At 55.4% G+C, this 21,959-nt stretch overlaps 3 protein-coding genes across 3 annotated transcripts; 1 reads left to right on the forward strand and 2 right to left on the reverse strand.

Moving 5' to 3' along the window:
• Positions 1-6,454: 6,454 nt before the first annotated feature.
• Positions 6,455-8,335, forward strand: CH63R_01967 (Alternative nadh-dehydrogenase; the record flags this gene model as incomplete). Its single annotated transcript, XM_018296942.1, has 3 exons — positions 6,455-6,827; positions 6,899-8,203; positions 8,262-8,335. 3 exons carry the CDS (start codon positions 6,455-6,457, stop codon positions 8,333-8,335), a joined length of 1,752 nt encoding a protein of 583 aa, XP_018161758.1.
• Positions 8,336-9,933: 1,598 nt separating this feature from the next.
• CH63R_01968 (uncharacterized protein) lies at positions 9,934-11,169 on the reverse strand (the record flags this gene model as incomplete). Its single annotated transcript, XM_018296943.1, has 1 exon — positions 9,934-11,169. The coding sequence occupies one exon, from the start codon at positions 11,167-11,169 to the stop codon at positions 9,934-9,936; it is 1,236 nt and encodes a 411-aa protein (XP_018161759.1).
• Positions 11,170-15,552: 4,383 nt separating this feature from the next.
• Positions 15,553-17,158, reverse strand: CH63R_01969 (SAM domain-containing protein; the record flags this gene model as incomplete). Its single annotated transcript, XM_018296944.1, has 3 exons — positions 15,553-16,580; positions 16,650-16,811; positions 16,888-17,158. The coding sequence occupies 3 exons, from the start codon at positions 17,156-17,158 to the stop codon at positions 15,553-15,555; spliced, it is 1,461 nt and encodes a 486-aa protein (XP_018161760.1).
• Positions 17,159-21,959: the final 4,801 nt, after the last annotated feature.

Consider the following 21,959-nt stretch of genomic DNA (forward strand, 5'->3'; position numbering starts at 1 on the left):
GCGGCGCCCTAGTGGGTGGTCCGTGGATCGAGCCGGGGCCTGACGAGTCTGAGTATCTAGTCGGAAGTGTCGTGGACTCGTGTCGTCAATAGTCAGCGGGCAGTTGGGGGTTTGTTGCACATTTCTGTCATGCCGCGATCGATGGAGATGCGTACGTGACCAGACGAGGGACATGGCCACGCACCCACGCACCCATCGTCCACTGATGATGTCCGTCGTCCCTTTTGCTGGATATCCGAACGTGAGGCTCAGGCGTCCGCTTGGACTCGGGTGCATGTGCCTGGCCGAAGACGACGGCGTGGTCGCAGCCTATGGTAGACGAGAGCCCTCGGTAGACAGTACATCGTACAGTTGACCAGAAAGGCGGCATCACAACCTTGGCCTAAAGCAAAAGAGCCGGCAGGGTGGGCCAGGAACTACGGCGAGGGCGAGGGCGAGGGCCACGACGTCGAGGAAGGTCCACCCTCCTCCTGTGTCCAGACTCCAACATCTTCCGCACCGTTCACGTTCACGGGTTGTGTCTCCGGCACCTCTTCCCCTGGTGTCTAGAGACAAGGACCCTGGTGGCTACAGACACGCAACATGGATGGTGGAAAGTGTCTGGAATGGGTGGTCCCCCATCGACTGGATCCAGGGGTGGTGGGTGGGTAGAGTTCAGAGAGAGGGAGGGAGAGAGAAAGAGGGTGGACGAGATGAGATGCCCAAGCTTGTGTCTGTACGAGGGAAACTCACTGGCAGAGCAGGCCAGTGAAGCTCCGGCGGCAGGAGACTTGGCAACAAAAGAGAGGACACGGACGCTCCCCTGGGAGAAGGGGACGAAGGACGAGACTCTCTCTGAGGTGGGTGCAGCTTCATCCTCACAATGGTGGGGATGGAGGAAACTGGCCGTCGGCGAAGGAGAAGCGGGCGAGAAGGGCCGTAGAAGTGAAGGGTGTTAGGGGGCCATCTGACAGTGGCACACACCCTCCGACGGCAGAAGCAGGACCGTAGGGAAGATCGCAGCTGGGAGCATCCAGTCGACGGATCGTTGGGCGATTTTGCAGGGGTCTGTTCTATCCTTTTCTTTTTTCCCCTTGCGGATTATCTCTGGTTGTGACCGTGTGACGGCTCAGGGAGGTGTTCAGGTGTCGTCGTACTGTGTAGTTATCGAAGCTGGAGTTTCGGTGGGCCGAATTGGGATGGGGGGAGAAGACAGGGGATATGGGATTGGGCTGGACATTCGCAATGCCACCTACTAGCAGACGACAGCGCGGGAGGCGTGGATCAATTGTTAGTGCAAAGGGACTTTTGGGTGGCACTGGTGACAGTGCGCTGTGCCTTGAAGATTGAACACTTCTGCGACGAGACTTGCAGGGGGCCATGCGTCTCAGCGTGGAAAGAGCGGGTTTCAGGACAAGGAAGGCCCCAGTGCGATCCCGGAAGACGGAAGCTGATGGTGGGGCATCGCCCGTGGTGAGTTTGGTCTAGCCTCTGCCACCATCTCTTTCCTCACACCTAACGGGAGTTCCTCACTTGCAAGTTGAAGTAAAACCTCATTGCCTACGAAGAACAGACAGAGCACCGGTGTGTTCGTTGCGCTGTTGTTGTTCATCTTTCTGCTTTCTTTTTTTCTCTCTCTCTTTTGTTCCCCTTTCCTTTCGGAAGTCAATTGATGGAGAGAGGCTTACACATGTAGTTGGCAGGCGGGTGGCTGGCCGGGAGAGCAACCGGCGGCGCGCGCACTGATGTGTCCCCGCTGTGGATACAGCTAGGTACTGGAACGTCACTGAAGCACGTCGCGCCCAAAGTGCTGACAGCCGGCTTCTAGGGCGGAAAACCCGAAAGCCACGCCCGTCTTCCGACATGTGTCTGGTGTTGAATTTGCTCCTCTTCAATGATGACGACGGACGAGGCAGACTCGGTTGAGAAGGCAATCTTACTAACAAACCCCAGCTCCTTCCAATTCGCCCTGTTCCTCTTGCCCTCCCTCCCCCCCTCGTTCTTCCTTTCGTCCCTGGCTCGGGGGGGTGGGGGGTGGGAACTGAATTGAATCGGTCTGTACTAATCAGCCAACATGCCAAAGGGGAGGAGAGGTGTGTATCGCCGACTTCGATGTCCAACCAAAGCTTATCTAGGGAAAAAGAGAGGAGGGAGAGAAACCCTCGGGTTAGTAAATGAACCGCTTAAAAAAAAAATTTGTCGTTCCATTCAGACTTCTCATCTCGCCCCTCGTCAAGGATCACAGGTGAGGCTCTTTTGGTTCCCATGCTGGTTTGACCGTTCCCTCAGTACCTACCTGTACCTACTTACTGTTCGTCACCTGCCAGATCTGGGCTACGGAAACGCATATTGCTGGGCATTAAACGCCCAGGGAACTACTTTCAGCCCATGTCCTCCTTCGCCGATCAAGGCTACACGGCACTCCCCCATACAGTAGTGTGGAGTGTGAGGGGAGCATCTTCTGGTGTTGACAATTCCACGAGTCAACGAGGTAGTCGTATTGTTCGCCGTTCTTTGTCTCGCCTCGTCTTCTGTAGACTGTTGACCCCTCCTGACAGGGAGTTTGGTGGTCTACTGACAACCACGATAGACTCTCGCCTTTCCCCGTCCAACTTAATATCCAGTCCGGCCAACCACTGCCAGTCATTGGTCTTCAAGCTCCCATATGTTACAATCTCACAACTTTCCTGCGCGGCCAAGCCCCTTCCCCCCTCCTCCAAACCCGACTTTGAGTCCCACACACTTTCGACCGACCTTCTGTTGCCGTATTAGGCGGGTCGCCTCGAGGAACTAGGACCCACCCGTTGCCCCGTGTGCTCCTCGTCTCAACCTTTCTTCTATCTCTCCTGCAACTGCAATACCCTTCGCAAAAGTCGTCACACCACAAAGGGGGGTAGGATTTAAGCTCCCATCTTGGCATCTGGGAACTGCCACAGTCGATCCGAGAAACTCTTTTCCCCCCGACGTTCCTGATTGGCGTCTTCCGGCTTGTGCTTTCCCACCCCTGCCAACACTTCGATGGGCGCTTTAGCCGCTTTCCGCAGCATCACGAGTCCTCTCATGCGCAGACCTCCTTCTTTGTCGTTGGAGAGCCCAGGCGGCGGCCTTGGCACTATACACGGCGACCGTGCTTGCCTCACAGCGAGAGTGCTGCGGAAAACCTTCCTCATCCAAGATGCCGCACAACAGAATGGAACTAGTCTACTTCGGATTATGCCTGAGTCGAACTTTTAGGGGGGAGGGCAGCGAAGACGGCGGCCGGGGCAAGATCAGCCGCATCCAGCGCTCACGTGCCGGGATCAACGTCGCTTGACAAATACTCCGCGTCTTGTCTTGCCCGCGACAGTCGCCCGCCAAGCTTTGCGATCTTCCACCAAGACATGGGATCTTTTACGCAGCATGGGTGCGTCCGAAGGAAGGTTACACTACAATGTCAATCAGCAAGACATGCGACTATGAGGGCACCGTTGCGAGGTGTCGGCGTGCTAGGCCCTTGTAGTCTCTCTTGCTCAACATGCCGGCTGTCTCGACTCGTCACTGGGGAGGGCGATGCAGCCCGCGGCTATCAGTCTGAAGAACTAGCCGGCCCACCATCGGAAAAGATGGTTCCCTAATAGGGGACCTATTCTTCTCGTTTCGGGCGCTCCTATCTGCTGACGTCAAATCGCGGGTTTAACTTTTCGCTGCTCTATGGATACTAGGAGTCATACACACAAAGTGGCCAGGCGCTGTCAAGACGGCAGCTGATTGCGGAGCCACTGGATGGAGATGGTGCTACGGAAACTCCGTTGGTTGATGATGCGCCCGTCTGTGTAAGAATTGGGATTGGGTATTGCATGATGATCTGGAGGTCTGTCTGGAAGTCTGGCATCATTGTGCTGCCTGTATCAAAAGTCGGAAAGAAATCGGATACACCAGTCCCCAGGTACCGTAGGGTAGGGCGGATGCTGACGCATCGTCTGCTGGAGACGGACGTCGAGTCGCGAGGCCTGTTGGAGCCTTGGCCCACTTTCTCTCCTGTGTGAGCTTTCAAGTCAGACACGACCCTGTTTCACGTTGCCCGTCGCCATCACATCGGTCTTCTCCATGGCCAGGCGGGTTGAGCGTGCGGCGTTTCAGTCTCTCGGAGCCCGGCATCAAGAAATGGCGGTGCCGGGATGTGTTCAAGACCTGTTTCGTTTCTCGCTTTGAAAGCGCCGACACCCAGTAGCACATCTCTCCTTCTTTCTCTCTGCACGAACCGGAGGCTCCAGGTCGAAGATCGAGAGAGAAGGAGGGGGTGGTCTTGGCCACGGTACTTTTTCCCGATCTGCACAGCACATGCTGCCAAGTAGCCGCCCGCGACCGTCCCCTCGGGTCGTGGTTAAGAGCATACGCATTCATGCCAATCTCATCTCCGGATGATGGTCATGAGGGAGGGATGGCGATTGGCTGCGACGGCGAGTCTGCGTTGCCCCGATGACTTTTTCCACGTGTCGTCATGAATTGTTGCCAAGCAAGTTGGCGAGCGCAGACGAGCATCGGAGCAGAGGAGGAGAAGATGAAAACGAGAGAATGGATTTCGCCAGGCTGAGACGATCACTCTCAGCCGGCTACTACATGCTGCGATGCCAAATGACCAAGGACGGCAGATAGAGTGGTGACAACCGACAAGACGGATTGAGAGAAGGGGTTGCATCAAATCGCTGGCATGAAAAAGGACCCGGTCCCTGTGTTGGTGATAAATGAACTGGTCGCTGGGTTGTGACCTTCCCGGTAGCATCCTTAAGTCCGACACTTTCGGCAATGACTTCGGGGGGGATGGCAAACGGTGGATACGCCGGTCTGCACGGACACCAAGTGAGACCCGGAGACGGCGACGCTGGCTTCGAGACGAGGCACCGAAGTAGAACGAAAAAAGAGGGGCGCGGAAGGACTCTGGGCGGGACTGGCCGGGAGCATCGGCCGGACGGGAGGCCCATCATCAGGGCATCGGGAAGTTTTCGGGTATGGGGACCAATCTCGGGCAAGACGACCGCGGACCTTCCAGTCGCGTCACACATGTTCGCGAAGAGCCGCGAGCTAAATCGACTACATGACCCCCTCGGGACCAAGGATAGCTGACCCGGTTCGGAGGGGCTCGGAGAAACGGCATTGTTAGGGGGGGGGGCGAACTGCTTCCTCTGGTCAACTTTTTTGCTGGATGGCAGGCATGGGTAAGTCACAGCCTAGGTAGGCCGAGGTGCCGTGCGGGCAGTTGCGGGAGGAATGCGAGACGAGAGTTCACGGAATAAGCGCCCTCGGGAGGAAGCAAGATTGGATGCCGTCGATACGGCATGTGCGCAAACGGGAGGCGGTTGATGGAAAAAGTAGCACAGTTGACAGGCGCTGGAGCTGGAGCTGGAGGTGGCTGGTGAGTGGTGACCAGACAAAGAGTGGAGCCGGAGCGAAACCGAGTTGCGAGCGAATACTATTAGTGACGGGTGTGCGTAAGATGTAGTAATGATTAGGTACGACGCTTGACAGCTGCCAGAATTGCACGAGAAAAAGAGCGCGAATGGGGACGTTCCTGAGTCATCTTGGCTTGGAGGTTGCTATCGCGACATCGACCAGGCGCAGATGATGGGAGTGCGGAGGCCCCGTAGAAAGAGAGAATGAGGGTAAGGGGGAAATAGAAACACCGGGATTCGGCCGGCCGTGGCCGGGGCTTGTTGGTGAGCGGCACTGCGGCGGTGGGTTTTTTGTATTTTTTTTGCATTTTGATTTTTTTGACTTGGGTTACTTCTCCTCGACACATGCGCCCGGCGGCGGGCAACTCTCGCCATCGAGGGAAAACAAGGGCAAGCTAGAGACACACACACCTCCGGTGGGCCCCCCACCTGCAAGTCCACACAATGACTCTAGCAATCCGGGAAGTTGTGAGTGCCACGGTAGTGATGGTGGTGATGGTACTGATAGGGTAACAACAAGCGCTCCATTGGGAGCGACGCGGCTGCGCGGAAATCGCAAGAGGGGCCCAAGGGACACAAATGATACCCTGTCTGTTTCTGCATGCCTAGTTCCCCGGCCAAGAACCGCGTGCACCACCTTGCAGCTGCAGCGGCAGCAACAGCGACAGCAGCAGGGCATGTCGCTCTTGTCGAAGCAAGCCGTCCAATCACGCGTCGCTCCTGATGTCAAAGCTTCGGATCAGATGCTGACCTCACCCCCCGTAGCACCTGAAATTTTTCTGCAGCTGCAAAAGCGGAAGAGGAAAGATGAAAATGAAAATAAATAAAAATAATACCGCCAGGTCTTGCTGCGTCACACAAACGGAGCCCCCAAACCTGGCTGCCCGCTGCATCCTTATCGTCTCCGAATTTCCTCCTTCTTCCTCCGGATCCCTCTTCCACTTCCCTTCCCTTCTTGCTGCCATTGTCGTTCTCCCTTCTCCTCGTCACCTATCCCTCCATCGTTGGTCACCGGTGACATTGCCTCGCCATCACCAATTGAAGCAATGGCTTCTTCCTCCAGAGCCATGAGCTCCCTCCGCGCAGCCCAATTCGCGCCGAAAGCCTCGCGTGCCGCCAACGCCGGTCGCAGAACCCTCACCACCACCTCCAGACAGTCCCTCAGAACCGTCGCGGCGAGGCCAAGAGTCGCTGCTGTCCCCCAGATCAGGACCGTTGCGCGCCAGTTCCGCCGGGACTACGCCGATGTCGCTCCCAAGAAGCCCGGCAAGGTTCGCAAGACCTTCAGATGGGCCTGGCGTCTGACCTACCTCTCCGCCTTGGGCCTCGTCGCCTACGTTGGATACGTCGTCTACGACGACAGACATCCCGAGGAGCAGGTCGAGCTCGACCCCAGCAAGAAGACGCTCGTTATCCTTGGTATATTGCACCGGACGCCGCTCTCCGAGGGACCGAGAGCCCACGCGCACAGCATGCTAACACGACGACAGGCACCGGCTGGGGATCTGTCTCCCTGCTGAAGAAGCTCGACACCGAGAACTACAACGTCGTCGTCATCTCGCCCAGAAACTACTTCCTCTTCACCCCTCTTCTCCCCTCGTGCACGACCGGCACCATCGAGCACCGCTCCATCATGGAGCCCATCCGCGCCATCCTCCGCCACAAGAAGGCCCCCGTCAAGTTCTACGAAGCCGAGGCCAGCTCCGTCGACCCCGACAGGAAGGTCGTCAAGATTCTGGATACGTCGGAAATTAAGGGCTCCATGTCCGAGACTGAGGTCGCCTACGACATGCTCGTCGTCGGTGTCGGGGCTGAGAACGCCACCTTCGGCATCCCCGGCGTCCGCGAGAACTCTTGCTTCTTGAAGGAGATTGGTGACGCCCAGGCCATTCGCAAGAAGATCATGGACTGTGTCGAGACCGCCGCCTTCAAGGACCAGTCCGCCGAGGACGTCAGCCGTCTCATGCATATGGTCGTCGTCGGCGGTGGCCCCACCGGTGTCGAGTTCGCCGGTGAGCTTCAGGACTTCTTCGAGGAGGACATCAAGCGTCTGGTTCCCGAGATCGCCGACCGCTTCAAGGTCACTCTGATCGAGGCTCTTCCCAACGTCCTGCCGTCCTTCTCCAAGCAGCTCATCGAGTACACCGAGAAGACCTTCAAGGAGGAAAAGATTGACATCTTGACCAAGACCATGGTCAAGAACGTCACCGACACCCACGTTCAGGCCGAGGCCACTGGCCCCGACGGAAAGAAGCAGACTCTCATCATCCCCTACGGTCTCCTTGTCTGGGCCACCGGCAACGCCGTCCGCCCCATCATCCGCGACCTCATCTCCAAGATCCCTGCCCAGAAGGACTCTCGCCGCGGGCTGGCCGTCAACGAGTACCTTGTCGTCCAGGGTACTCGTGACATCTGGGCCATTGGCGACTGCGCCGTGGCCGGATACGCCCCGACTGCTCAGGTTGCCGCTCAGGAGGGCAGCTTCCTCGCTAGACTCTTCAACAACATGGCCAGGACTGAGACTGTTGAGGCCCGCATCCAGGAGCTCAGCAAGGACCTCAACCTGAAGCCCGGCAATGCCGCCGAGGCTGCCAAGGAGATCGAGGCCCACGAGCGCCAGCTCCGTCGCATCAAGGACATCAAGCCCTTCCACTACTCTCACCAGGGCAGCATGGCCTACATTGGTAGCGAGAAGGCCGTCGCTGACGTCAGCTGGTGGAACGGCAACATTGCCAGCGGTGGCAGCATGACCTACCTCTTCTGGCGCAGCGCTTACCTCTCCATGTGCTTCAGCAGTAAGTTTCCATCCTCGGCTACCGATTTCGTATTTGGCCACTATCTAACGCCTTACAGCTCGTAACCGTCTGCTCGTCGTCAACGACTGGCTCAAGTCCAAGGTCTTTGGCCGTGACATCTCGAGAGAATAAGATTCGGTCTTTTTTAGGCGTTCATGATCCATATTTTTCCAGCCTCTTGGCGCTGGGATTTTTTTCTTCTTCAACTGTCTATTTCTTTTGTGTTCATTGTACTCTCTTCGCTACATGTTTGTTTATGGTGTCTGAAGCGAAACGATAGATCGATCGGCTTTAATGGCTGGCGGGGAAACGATAGACTGGGTAGACCTGGACACACACGATCATCCCTAAAGGGGAAACGCACGCGACTACCGCCTGGATGAGTTGTCGACTTTTTGCCAATAACACCTGTACAATGCTGCTACCGAGGATCTCGGCCGCGACGCTCGACGCGTGAGAATTGAATAATGATGAACAAACCTCAGCCGTGGTGCCGAAAAATGGCAACCGGGCGTGCCATACCGCATGTCCTAAAGAAGGCTCAGACGAGTGAAATGTCATCATCACATGAGAGTCCTCATTTAGACAAGCAGCCACCCGTTAGTAAAATCGCTGGCTCGTGCAGTCTTCTCGTGAGACACATGCCGACAAGCTACAGCAAGTCATGCATGTATATGTATTGACTTGGGTTCCGGGAACCCGGTCAGTCCCGGGCCATCCACGTCAGACTGCCGTTATCTGATTCGTCAACCTCGGCCGAGATCTCCCGGCGCTCTCACCCGAGAGCGCGGAAAGTCACGGTAGCTTCGGCTCGTCCCGCTTACTTCTACGAAAGTTTATTAGCCTGGGGCTTATATGCCCAAAACCACGTGTAACCGGGGAATAGGGAAAGGGGGGGGGGACAAGGCCCGTTGATCCAGAGATTGCTGGTTGCTGGTTGGCTTGTCTCGTCCGGGAATATGCAACGGGCATGTGTTTATGTGGGAAGGTCGCCTACCTCGGTTGCTGCCAAAAGGGTCCAGAGACGAGACGGCAAAGCACCATTGAAAGGCAGCGTGAGGATCGGGCGGGACTGACTTGAGTCTTTGCAAAGCCGAAGGTTGAATAGCCTCTTCGGTAAACACGTTGACGTCCGGGCGGCGAGCACGTTTCTGGAGGCCCGGCTTCACATATGGCGAGCAGGCACTGCGTCGACATGCCGAACATGTGCTACTACTACACTGGGCCTCGATACTGGACCACAACAGGTACTACAAGAACACCGCCAGAGACTGCGGACATTACGGATGCCCTTCATATTATCGTGGCCCTCGATAATCTGACGGCACCTTCCGTCCACATCCTTGCGACGTTGGACAATATAGGTTTTCTGCCTTTCTACGAGCCACGGGCCGGACCCCCAGTCATCGAGGTTTCTCAAAGGAGATTCAGAGTCTTCTTGCGTCACGTGCTGGAACCCCAAACTGCATTTAAAAGGAAGAAAACCTCAAAACTTTTGTCTATCTTCGGTAATCGGGGCACTAGACCATCGATAGTCCGTCGACTGCTCTTCGTAAACAGTCCAGCTGTAGGACCATATAATACTCCGTAGTCCCATGACTATCTCTCAGTCACTATAGTCGTATCTCTTCACATGTGTTGCGGCTCTCCAAGCGATCTCTTGGCCGATACCTCTCGAGGTCAGCCGCCACCTCTGGATTTGGGCTGCCGTACTTTGCGCCAGTTTCGTCCTAAATCATGACCAGCAGCTTATCACGATCATTTTCTTGGATATCACTCCGGAGCTCAGACCGGAGACCGTGGGTTTGGTCTCGGAGCTGCTTGATTTCGGCCTCAGCCTTTGCCTGCCTCTCGGTGGCCTCCCGTTTCTCACGTAGGTGTTCGCAGCGCTCGCTTCCGAGCTGATTCATCTGGGCCACGTTTTTTTCCTCCAGAAGGCGCATTTCCGTGGTCAACATGGCGTACTTTTCACGGCTGTATTCGAGTTCTCGTTGGGTATCGTGCAGCTGGGCTTGGGTCTCTATAGTTGTCTGCTGAGCATTCCGAAGACCATCTACGAGCTCATCGCGGGAGACTTTGCAGCCTTGGTGCTCTTTCTTGAGGCTCTCGGTGCGTTTCATCAGTCGCTTGTTCTCGTCTTGACATTCCTCGTGGTTCCTCGTGGCAAAGTCGAGTTCTTTCTGGAGCAGATGGCGCTGCTGCACAAGATGATTCTTCTCCACCTCGGCTTCTTTTCGAATAGAATCCATTGCTTTGTTGGCCACTTTGATTTCGTTCCTGGCTTCGTTCCAGTGGCGATTAGCGAAGGCAGCTTCCTTCCTGGCGCATTCGAGGTCTGCGCGAAAAACAGCCTTGACCTTGCGAAGACGATGCTCTTGCCTACCCTGAGCGGCCACACACTCAACAACCTTTTCGCGCAGGGAGTTTCGCTCGTTCTCGCTCTTCAAATTCTCCTCGTCCATGTCTTTGATTGTCTCCAAAAGCTGATTGCGATTCTCGATGATGCTTAGACGGCTTTGGGTGGTTTTGTGAAGTTTCGTTCGCAGCTGGTTCACGGTGCTGTTGTTCTGACCGTGATGCATCTTGTAGTGATCAAACTCGTCCTTGATGTCATCTAGCTCCCTTATACTCGCTTGGTAGTCATCTCGAGTAATTTGAAGCTCATGTTCAATGTCATCAAGCGCTCGTCGGAGACGATCCCGTTCGGCTATGACATCAGAAAGCTTGTTCTCGGCCTCGGCGTGGTTCAGCCTGAAATCATAGGTCAGGTCCGAGCCTAACTGGATCATGGCGACGCCCTGCTTGACGATGTTGACCTGAACCCGACGGCGCTTCCGATCATTTACTTCGGAGTGATGATCATTGTTGGCGAGACTCGAGGGAGGGGGAGGGGTCCACGTGATGGTACGGGAATCATCACCAGTTCCAGATGAAAACCGTATACTACCGTGACTCTGAGGATTCATAACGAAGATGGTTGCTCCTTGAAGGCCAAGGGGGCGGTTTCTTTCTACCGATGTTTGAATTATTTGATATTGGTCGGTGTCGTAGCAGACGCCTCGATAAGAGCTCCCTGGAAGCTTCATCTGTCAGTTCAGAGGGAGACAATCGTAGTAGAACGAAACACACGAGCTGCAGAGCAGTAAGGTTGCCTTTTTAAATGCTCAGTTCCCCTTGGCGACTCAAATAGCTGTTTAAGTCTAAACACGTGTACTCTGGTCAGTTGTTTCACTTCCTTCGAATAAACATGCCGATGAAGATTGTTTCGGACACACCTCTCGCGGGCAAGTAGAATGAACTGTTGGGTCAAATCGTGAATCTGGAAAAATTGAACGGGGGTATTGATGGAATCCAGAGCGCGGAGGTGTGCAGGAAAAAAGGGTAGAGGTGCAGAAGCAAGAGCGTGCCTGGCTTTAGGCAGGTACGCTCCTCGAGGCAGACTCAAGTTGTGGTACCCAAACGACTTCAATCAGACACAACATGCATATTTGATATATTCCTTTAGAAAACTCCCCTGCGGCACAAAACCGGCCTGTGTTCCTCAATCGTGAAATCTAGGGCAAGGTTCAAAATGGCGAGATTCAGGCACCCTTACCAGCGGCAGCTCTAGTACTGGAGCATGACACTTTGCTGGTCACATAAGATATGACCTGAGAGGTCGGCATGCAATTTTCAGATGCCTTGCCGTTCGCCACATTGAAGCGTGTCCTATTTAAGCGACATGTCGCGCCGCCCACAACTCATTGCCACCGGACAGTACATGAGCCCCAAAGCATAAACTCAGCTGCTGTGTTGTTGACGACCGTCCTTGTCGCCATGTAATGTACCTAAGCAATTTCGAGAGGCACCGTTCTCAACTCTGGCCTCATATCATAGAATCATCGTTGACTTACACAAGTCCCTGGCCAATAGGGAGGAGCAATCTCAGCAGCTGTCTCTAATATCCACTTGGGCTCAAAAACAAAAGGAGGACAGACCTTGTTTGCTCTTTGGAAAATGATTGCCTAAGCAAGTAAGTTCCTTGCTTGGGATGCTGTTGTGAAGCAGCAAGAAAAAGGTTAGTGTATAGCACTTTGCCCAAAGCCAGAATCGAACTGGCGATCTTCTCATGTCGGATTGACTGTCTCAATTTGAAAACCGAAACAGACGGTACTAGTGAGACGCTTTACCACTGAGCCATTCGGGCATCTTCCTTGTGCTGACATCACGAGGCCATCTGACGGGTTATGATTGTGGTGTGGGACTCCAGGGTCGTGATGGGGCAAGCATCATGGCCCTAATCTCGAGCTTAGACGCGGAATATGGAGTCGAGGCCGCTGGGTGGGGCCCGGGTTGACGATACCGGAACGGGGAAAAGTCGCCCAGTATTGGACATGGGCCTGAGCTGCTGAGAGAAGGACGTCTTTGAGTCGTTGGACCAGGTGAGATACCGGATGAGGGGTCCAAGAAAACGGGATCAGAAGCAGAGCGAGACTCTCGTTTGGTCATTTGGTGGACCACCACAGAAGTGTTACTCCTTGCGCGAGGTAGCTTCGACCATCATGTTAACATCGGGGATAGGCAGTCTACCATATTATAGATACCAAGTTAGATTGTCTGATTTTACGCCCGCCGTCCATAAGAGTCGGTCCAAGGCCCGAATCTTGCGACGACTGACTGACGCCGCAACACGCACCCACGCCGATCTCAATCACGGCAAGATCTGGGATACTTCATGCGCGCGATTCAGTCCCATTCGCAAGCACTCACCACGGAATTTCGCAGATCGTCGGCCTGTTCACGCGCATCAAGGATACGCATACGCACATTGCTCGCCGTCATGTCAAACTACCCGCCAGACCACGATACCCAGGTGACTGGACAGTCCATGCCCGGTTCCGTCTCACCTCCATCATCAGCTCCAAGCTTCAGATCACGTCAATACACCTCCTCCTATACCCCGTCAGGCCGGCCTGTTTACGCGGCCTCTTGAATCCGGACGGGCATCCCACCCCTACCCTGTTGTACATACCCAAAACACCAAACACTTGTCAACAAGCGAAGATCGATCAAATCTGTGGGGGGAGGAGGTGCTGCCTCCCCAAAGTCTCGTGTCGGCCAGCATAAAGGAAAGAAAGAAAAACCACAACTAAGTTTCCGAGCCTGCCGCACAAAAAGAAAACTGGCCAGGCGGCCGGATCGTCGAAATGAAGGAGTACGGGGGAAAGCAGTTCCAGAAAAGTCACCCAGCAGCCCGGATCCTAGCCCATTTTCGATAGCCGACTTCCCATCCATCTGCGACGGCTCGGCCGGCACGGGTCCACGGCGGAAACCGGTTCGTCGTTGGGGAGACAATCCTCTCACCTCCCTACCGCCAAAGTCTCTTTCTATTTCCAGTCGCGCCGCGAGAACGACCGACATGAGGACTGGGACCTACCAAGTCGGTTCCCGGTTTGGCTTGCATCGACAACCCGGGCGTCTCGTCCATATGCAAAAGCAGCCTTCACAAACCTCGGATCTTTGCCCCTTCTGCCACCGCCGCCCGCCCAAAGATATCCATACGGCACCACTCACCTATACTTCCCGTACCGGAGAGCTCATCTCAAGGGCCAATCGTAAAAAATTCCGGGGGCTCTCTCCTCCGCACCCCACTCCGTCCGGACGTCGCACCCGAACCCTCCAAAATACACCACATCCCACCCCCTCGGCTTAATGCCCAAATCGAAGCTTGCTCAATCATCACCAATCCTCCACGCTTCTTGTCTTGTTGGCTGACAGCAAATCACATAGGCGGGAAGGGGGGATGGAGGGGGAGAAAACGCACCCATAAGAAATTATCGCACGTCATTCCAACCTCGTGCTCTCATTCAGAGTTTCCTCTAACCCTTGACTCAATCAATATCACCCGAAACCTTCGAGCCGTAAGCCGCCGCTCCCCCCCCCCCCCCCCCCCCCCCCTCCTCAGCCTTCCCAACTAGCACCCCGCGTTCTTCATCAAATCTTCCAAGAAGCCGCACTACTGTTCAAGGCAGGACGTGGGAACTATCAACATTGACCCAGATAGATACCCACCGAACTGAGACATCCCACACGGCCCTACACCGTATCCGAATGCCACCAGCCCCGTGTCTCTAAAAATCAACCAGCCGACCACGATCTACGGCCGCCTCTTTCTGAACCTTGGTGCCGATACTGTGCCGCGGTTTCCCAATGAAAAGCAGTATACGTGTAACGTAGTCCTTCCCTGTCCTGTGCCCTCCCCCTCCCCTACGGACCAAGTATGCCATCACGCCCGCCCCTTCATCATCATCATAGTACCTTTGGACGACCCGGCCCTAAACAAAACACGACAGAGAGCACAGCCCCGTAGTCCCCTCTTCCTCTTTCGTCCCTTGTGAACCAAGCTTGTGTCGTCGCTGGAGCTGGGAGTTGTCCCATCCTGAGGCAGATCCCGTCCTTCTAGAACGCGAGTATAGCTTTGACCCTGGACGCGATCGTCGCCTCTTTCTCTTGGCGAACTTCGCACCTTGTCCGTCTATGAGTGAGCGCGATTCTTCTAGTAGGATCGTCCTATCGCCGTATGCTTGAGGTCCCGTTTGATGTATCGGGTCATGCACCTTCGCCATCAGAAAAAGGTATGATGATTTATGAGTTGAATCGTCTTCATCAAACAAGAAACGGCGAGAGATTCATGTAAGAAATTGTGAATTGCCCCTTTTGATGGCTTCCGCGACCCCTTTGGTCGCACGAGCAGATGCCGCCGCCCAAATACCCAGAAAATCACTCGCCTCCTTCCAAGTGTTGCTTACACGACCGCTCTACGCGGGATCAAACCACATCAGCATACACCCTGACAGACAGGTACCATGCTCATCCTCTAAGTCCCGCTTACACCCAGCGTAAGCCCAAGCCGGACCCCAGAGCCACAACAGTAATAAACCCCAACAGGCTCGCAGGAGGATGCTTTCATCGCGACGGATCACGGCCCTGGTGTCTTGTTCATTCGAGTTCTTGAAGCTCGTACAAAAACAAAACAAAAAAAAAGAGAGAAAGAAACATTGCTCGGATCCACGTTTCGAGTCCGGACAGTCCAGAAACAAACGCAAGACGAAACACCGTGGAGAAAAAAACACCTCCTGCCCAATCGAATCCACACTTTGTTTCCGCGACAGTATTCCAAAGTAGACGTGTGTCTCTTCCGCGCAGCGCTATGCAGGTGAACTCCAACTCCGGTGTGTGGTCAGGTCCAGTCAAACTGTCCAACCCCGCATCTAACATGCGGCTGGTGTCCACTCAAATGAATCGGTTGGAAAAACAAGTTAAATCGGGGGAGGGTGAGCTTCGAGTATGATCAGTAGCGGTATCACCCCCTAAATAATACCGCCGGGCGGATCATAGCCCGTTGTCGCGCCTCTGGCTCCAAGCCCCGCGCTCCCAGGTTGTTCTGATGACGGATCGACTTGTGCGTTGTTAGTCTTCCGCAACATGAACATGGGCTTCTTGCCCTCCTTGTCCAGCTGTTTGAACAGAATGAGAGGCTTCTCTTCCAGTCCTAAGCAGCGCTCCTGGTCACCATAGACGATGTAGAGGGCGTATTGGTCCCAAGGTGCATTGATCTGGTACTTTTTGAGAGCCGCGGGCAGGACTTTGTAGCACGGGTCGTCCATGCTGACTCGGAACGATTTGAAGATCTCGACGGACGCGTTGCTCGTACTCGGGGTATCGGGGGCGGGGGTCGGACCGCGCTTCGGCGCCGTGGCCTGTTCGCGGCCTTTGTATCCGTGGTCGTTCTCGGCAAATGTCGATCGTGAAGAAGGAGTGGGTGCTTCTGAGCGGTCAGAGCGATACGATCGGGAGCCCAGAGTTGCGCCACCATGTGTAGGAGGAGATGTCGGCGAGGGCATGTTCGGAGACGGATAACCAGGTGAGGTAGCTGTGACCGAGCCGTTCATGGCTGCCAGATGTGATGATGACAAGACGGCTCGCTCTGCAGCGTTGGAAGGGTCCAGCGTCTGTTCCATGGACCTCTCATGGGTTGTTTGTAGATGTGATGGCGAGCTGTTTTTGGGCGTCGTTCCCAGCATGATCCTCTTGGTGGAATACTGGCGCTGCAGGCTCATCGACTGGGTAGACGACGGCGTCGGGGCCGGGGGTGAAACAGTCTCGTAACCGTAATTCTGGTTGTTGTTGTTGGAGACATTGGGTAGTGGTTGTGATGAGTCCTTAGCCAGGCGCAGGGCAGGTAGCATGTCCTCGCGCAAGCGTCTGAAGTCTTCCGAAAGCCGACGCAGATCCTTCTCCACCAGGCTCATCCGCTCGTCTCGCAGACGAAGCTGCTCGACCAGATGTTTGATGTCCTTGAGGGTTGCTGTCGCATACTGAGCTTCGGCGTCGGCGGCTGTGAGGGGGAAATAGAGGTCAGCTGGGGGGCTGGCGGGTGGGTATCAAAGAGTGCGGTATCGCTTACATAAAGGCACATAGTGGTCGCTCTCTATAGGGATATCCTGAGCCTTCTTCACATCGTAGACGCTCTTCAGAATAGTGAGGCGATGACCAACACTGGCAATGCCCATGGACTTGAGGTCGTCATGTTGCAACGCGACCAGGGCCTCGCCAACAATCTCGTTCTCTGACAAAGGACTTGAATTAGCCAGGCTTCAACAACATGGCGAACAGGCGATGGCGAAATCGCAAGACCAACTTACCAACAAAGCTATCGGCATATTGGGCAAGGCCGATTGTGCTAATGAAGTCGGCGCACTCGTCGGCGGTCCACTCGGAGATGATAGTCTCGGGCAAACGGTCGGCGCTGCTGCGGTGGCCGTAGGTGGTGGGCGTGTGCTCGCTGGAAGAGGGAAGCTCGGAGTCGATTGGGGATGCCTCGTCGTCGGCAACGGGCGAGTTGGGTCCAAGACTGCGCTCATATTCGTCGTCGGCGTCCGACTCTGCGTAGGCGGTGCCCGAGTCGAAATTCATGGCTGGTGTTGGTTGGTCGTGGGCCAGGTCAGAAGCAAGGAGGGGAGGATGGTGCGCAGCAGCACGTCGTAGCAGGGGTGAAGCAACGGTAGCGGAGGTTGCAGCCGTGGGCGGCAGTCAGAAAGACACAGAGACTTGAAGAGAGAGGGAGAAAACAAGTCCAGATGACGAAGACGAATCGGGGGGGGGGGGGGGGGTTGGGTGTCGAGAAGCGCCGGTGGTGCCCTCAGGATGAGGAAGTCGAGGCGGTGGCTGCGGGGGCCCGTTGCAGAAGAGATTGGAAGTGTGGGAGCAGCACACGGGATTGGGCTGACAAAGGCGGGATCACGAGCATCGGTTCCTCGCGCTGTTCGTCGGTGTTGCTGGCCGACTGTCGTTGGAAAGAGGTGGTGTCGGGAGAAGGAGAGAGGAGGGGAAGAGAGAGAGAGAAAGGGTGACAGTAGAAGGTGTACGAAGAGGCGTAGGAACGAAGAGGCTCAATCGGAAGCACGCTACTCGGACAGACCAAGGTGGTAGGTAGGCCGTCGTCAGAGTCGACTGCAGGAGTTGGAAGGACAAGTCAGGTCAAAGATGAGATCGTCGTTCGGGCTCGGGCTCAGGCGAAAGGGGCGGAGGAGATTCTGGCAGCGGCAGGATGTAGCAGCAGTCGCAGCAGTGACTGGGCTGGAACTGAATCGGATATGAGAGTGCTGCAGACGGACGAGGAGGAAGAAGAGGAGGAGAAGGAAGATGAGGGGAGGGGAAAGATAGACAATTGTGGTACCTGTGGTTTGGTGGAGGGCGCCGCGTAGTCAGAAGTACATCCCATGGTGGGCTTCCCCCGTGCGGTGTGCCTTGGTTGCCCGCCCTGCCCTGCGTCGCAGCGCGGGTCTCGGTTCAGTGCAGGTCGTCAGGGCACCTCACTGCAGGGCACCCACCTCCTGTGGAGCTGCGGGTATGGGTGTGGTCCAGGAAGGGCCCCAGCAGGCCCTTCTGCCCGCCATCCAGTGAGAGGAGCGCTCCGGTACCTGTGCCAGCCCAGCATCAGCAGTAGCGTAATGGATATTGACAGAGATCCTGGGCCAGCATGGCAGACATGACAGGCATGGCATGGCAGGACGAAAAGCAAGCAGACCTGGAAGCATCGACTCCGAGAACCTACTTGTGTGTATTTTGTCTTCTGTCGATCTGGGGTTTCACTTTTATGCACAATACGGTCTGCTAGTACTTACAATGCAGAATAGAGCCGAACGGGACAGAACAGAATTGATGGGGGGAAATGTCGCAATCGTCCGCTCGTACATATGTATACTCGATAGGATTGAGCGCAGATGTTCAGATGTGAGCATCTGCCGCCGCCCCTTGACATTGCATACGACAAGCAGTCACCGACGTAAACATCATCTCGCGTGCCATTGCAAAACGCAGAATGCAATATCCGTCTGAATGCCACCACCAAGACGACGGGCCAAGATGTCCAACGATGCGCTGTGCCGCCGTCCTCGGCCCATTACCGCGGCCCCAAAAGCGTGTTAGCGCCCAAAGGGGCTCATCCCTGCGCGGCCAACTCGATCCAATTGCCTGTTTGCTGCCGTGAAGCCTGCGGATACTACTGTACCGTTCAGATATCCGTCCTGGGCGTGGCAAACGGCCTGCCTGTCTTGGCCGATGTGGAGCAGCAGTAATTCTGCTGCATGGGTAGCCGAAGTAGAAGCAGAAGCTGTATGTCGTGGTTGTTTTTTGTCACCATGCTTCTGTCCCTCCAGATGACAGAGACAATCTCGGGATAGGCGTCGAGGAGTTCTTTCTTTGCTACACCAATGGCAGGTTCCAGAAGCCAAGCCATCTGCATGTCTCTCCATGCGGGAGATGGCGTGGCACAGTAGGACGAATGCAATATAAACCACGGAAGAAGCAAGAAAAGGGGGAAACTTGACCCAGAGAAACCAGAGATTTTACTGTGACGGCCTGGCCTGTAAGATGAAAACTGGAATGCTGCTGGCTCAGCAGCAGTCCAGTGTCCAGTCACCGGTGGCGTCCCCCTTCCGTCGGTAATTGGGACCGAGCAGCCCAGCCGTTGCCAATCGCTTGTCGCAAGGTGGAGACCTGCCTCTCCTTCCACGGGGGCCTCCCACTCTCCCACAGCATGTTATGATGTTGCCCAGATGCTTAAGGTAAGGTAGAAGTACTCCACCAACCTACCTGCTGGCTTCTTCTCTACGACCAATATGATAGGATAGGTAAGTCGACTACCATCTCCTCCGTCTCTCATGACGACTCTCGCTGCGCTCAAACCCCAATTTGGGCCTTTGCAAACGCCCGGGCCGAGCACGAAAAAGGAGAGTTCGGAACCCGCGCAAGCCAGGGCTCAGGAGCCACGCCGTGAAGTCATTATCAGATGCTTTTGCCGTTTCCTCGTTGCTTTATACCGTCCGAGCACCGTCTGGTCCTCCGCCAACCACGTCGCTCCATCTCGACCACAGCGTTCCGCACGCCTTTGTCCATCCTAAATCTACCCGGCTCCCAGTGGCCCGATGTTCCATTTCGTCACCGTACTCTAATCACTTGCTCTCTCTCTCTCTGCCTCCCTACTAACCACAACCTTTTCAGGAACCTCCCGAGGATTTGCTCTGGCCTTGCCGTGAACCCTCATGAGCCACAGGCCCAAGTATGTATGTTGTACATACAAGTGCCGTACTCCGAGCAGCGTCGGTTTCTTACGCAGCCAAGCTGCACCAGGGAATGAGTCCCGACCGCCATCCCCGCATCTTTTTCTCGCCGATTCGGCGTCTCCAGGGTTGATACTGGTTCGTGTCAATATGCACACTCACTCCCGGAAACGCGCCATCTACAGGCACGACCTTTCCTTGCAACCTTTCTGTTGCTTAATCGGACCCGGCGTACCACCCACAATGCTCCATCCGTAGCTCCCAATCTGAATCGTGGCCTCGCGCCTATCCGCCTATACCCTATACCACACATTGTGCTATTGGCGAAAATCTGGATTCGTCTGGATCCGGCGCACCGCATGCGTTCGGGTACCGGCTACTCAGTGAACCAAACGGATCGAGTTCCACCCTGCCTTACGTTTCCATCGGGGTTCCGTCAGTCTAGACCTCGAACCGCCCACACTCGACACGTTCACGGCTTGGATCCCGTTCCCACCATTCCCACCATTCCCCGACTGCTCCGTTCAAACACATGACTGTCCCGACTTCAAACAAAGCACAATGAGGCATTTTATACCTATTGAGACGTCTTGATACCAGATGGCCCAGCCAAAGGCCTGCGCGACTTATTATTCTCGCGAAGAGGGTTGTTCATCATTTAACATTATGGGTCGGCACCCACTCCGTCGCCGCCACAGCTTCCAAACTTGTCAACTTGGGAGCGACGTCGCCGTCTTGGCACTTTATGACAAACCTGCAACTATCACATCAAAGCTACCGCCTGCAACCATTTGGACCCTCAATTTCAACAAAACACATGCCCTGCAGGGCTACACATGGCTAGACATAGCATTCGTGCCAAAGAAGTTACTGGCGGGCCAAGTCGACAACGCCAATGGCAGCTGCACCGCCACCCCCCCTGCTGGACGAGCCCTGCGTCGATCGTCCTCGGCCATCTCACAACACTCTCGCCTTGTCAGTCATGGCCGCCTTGCTGCCCGTTTCCCCGTCGTCTCTACTCGCACCCATTTCTGGTTGTTCATCGCAACTATTATATCACGGCAGTCAAGCTCGTGCAGACCCATCGCATGCTGTAGCCCATATTCTCGCTTGTAACACAAATCATATGTGGGAAACGTCCGGCAATCATACCTCAGCTCATGTCGTGCTTGAACGGATTAAGTTGAGTCGACTGTCGAAATCGGAAGAAGGCTCAAACGGCCCCCAATTGTCACCCCGCTCGTGGTCTTGGTTTCAGACTTTCTTGCCGACCCATCTGTATGGGTCGCTCCAAGAAGCATTCAAGTTCGTCCTTCACGAGGACACCAACCTCATCCGCGCCAAGCCACCCGTTGCAAACACACTCCTGCGCCAGTGGCTGCGCTATGCGGAAGACAATAACTAAGCAGGACACGAAAGACGGACCTCGGGCCCAGGTTACCGGCTGCCATATCGACAGCCATCCGAGCAACATCATGGACGTTTTCTATTATGCTGCATGGCTCCAGCGAGCATCTCTTATCGATACCCTCAGGCCATCTCGTATCGTAGACGCCATCAATCGTGAACTGTTCTGCCCCAACGTGTTGGATATCACCATCTACTCGGAGCATGCGACATCGCTCTAGCTCGTCGCACGACCTTCCTGGCCACATCCCAAACCCCCTCATTTGGCGTCAATAAACGCAACCGGATCTGTCTCATATTTGCCTCCGGACGATGAGTGAAGGACCAAGCCGCCAGATCTCGTTGTTCGTCTCAACCTCCCTTACCGTGCTCGCCCGTTTTCCTAGACTCCCTATGATGCCTTGAATGTCAGCAAGCTCATCACATGAACTACCCGGACAAGTCCTCGACACTCCCCGACACTCCGCAAGCAGTCCACCTCTCCATGGAAACCCGAACCCAATCGTCATGTCTTGATGAGACCGAGGCCCCGTTGACAAACAAACATCGGCCGTCCGCTCGCCGCACGGCGCCGCAACGCGCGACGTACGCCCGAACCTAACGTTGCAGGACTGGCTCGCCTCTTCTTCCGGAAAAGGCAAAGACCATCGAGCGTCTTTCTCATCCAAGTTGTCCATCGCCGCACATCTCTCTCCCAGAAAATCCCATCATAGGGCAGATAGACTTCAGCGCTAAAGCCTCTCCAC

Source organism: Colletotrichum higginsianum, chromosome 2 (genome assembly GCF_001672515.1).
Source record: "Colletotrichum higginsianum IMI 349063 chromosome 2, whole genome shotgun sequence".
Taxonomy (NCBI): domain Eukaryota; kingdom Fungi; phylum Ascomycota; class Sordariomycetes; order Glomerellales; family Glomerellaceae; genus Colletotrichum; species Colletotrichum higginsianum.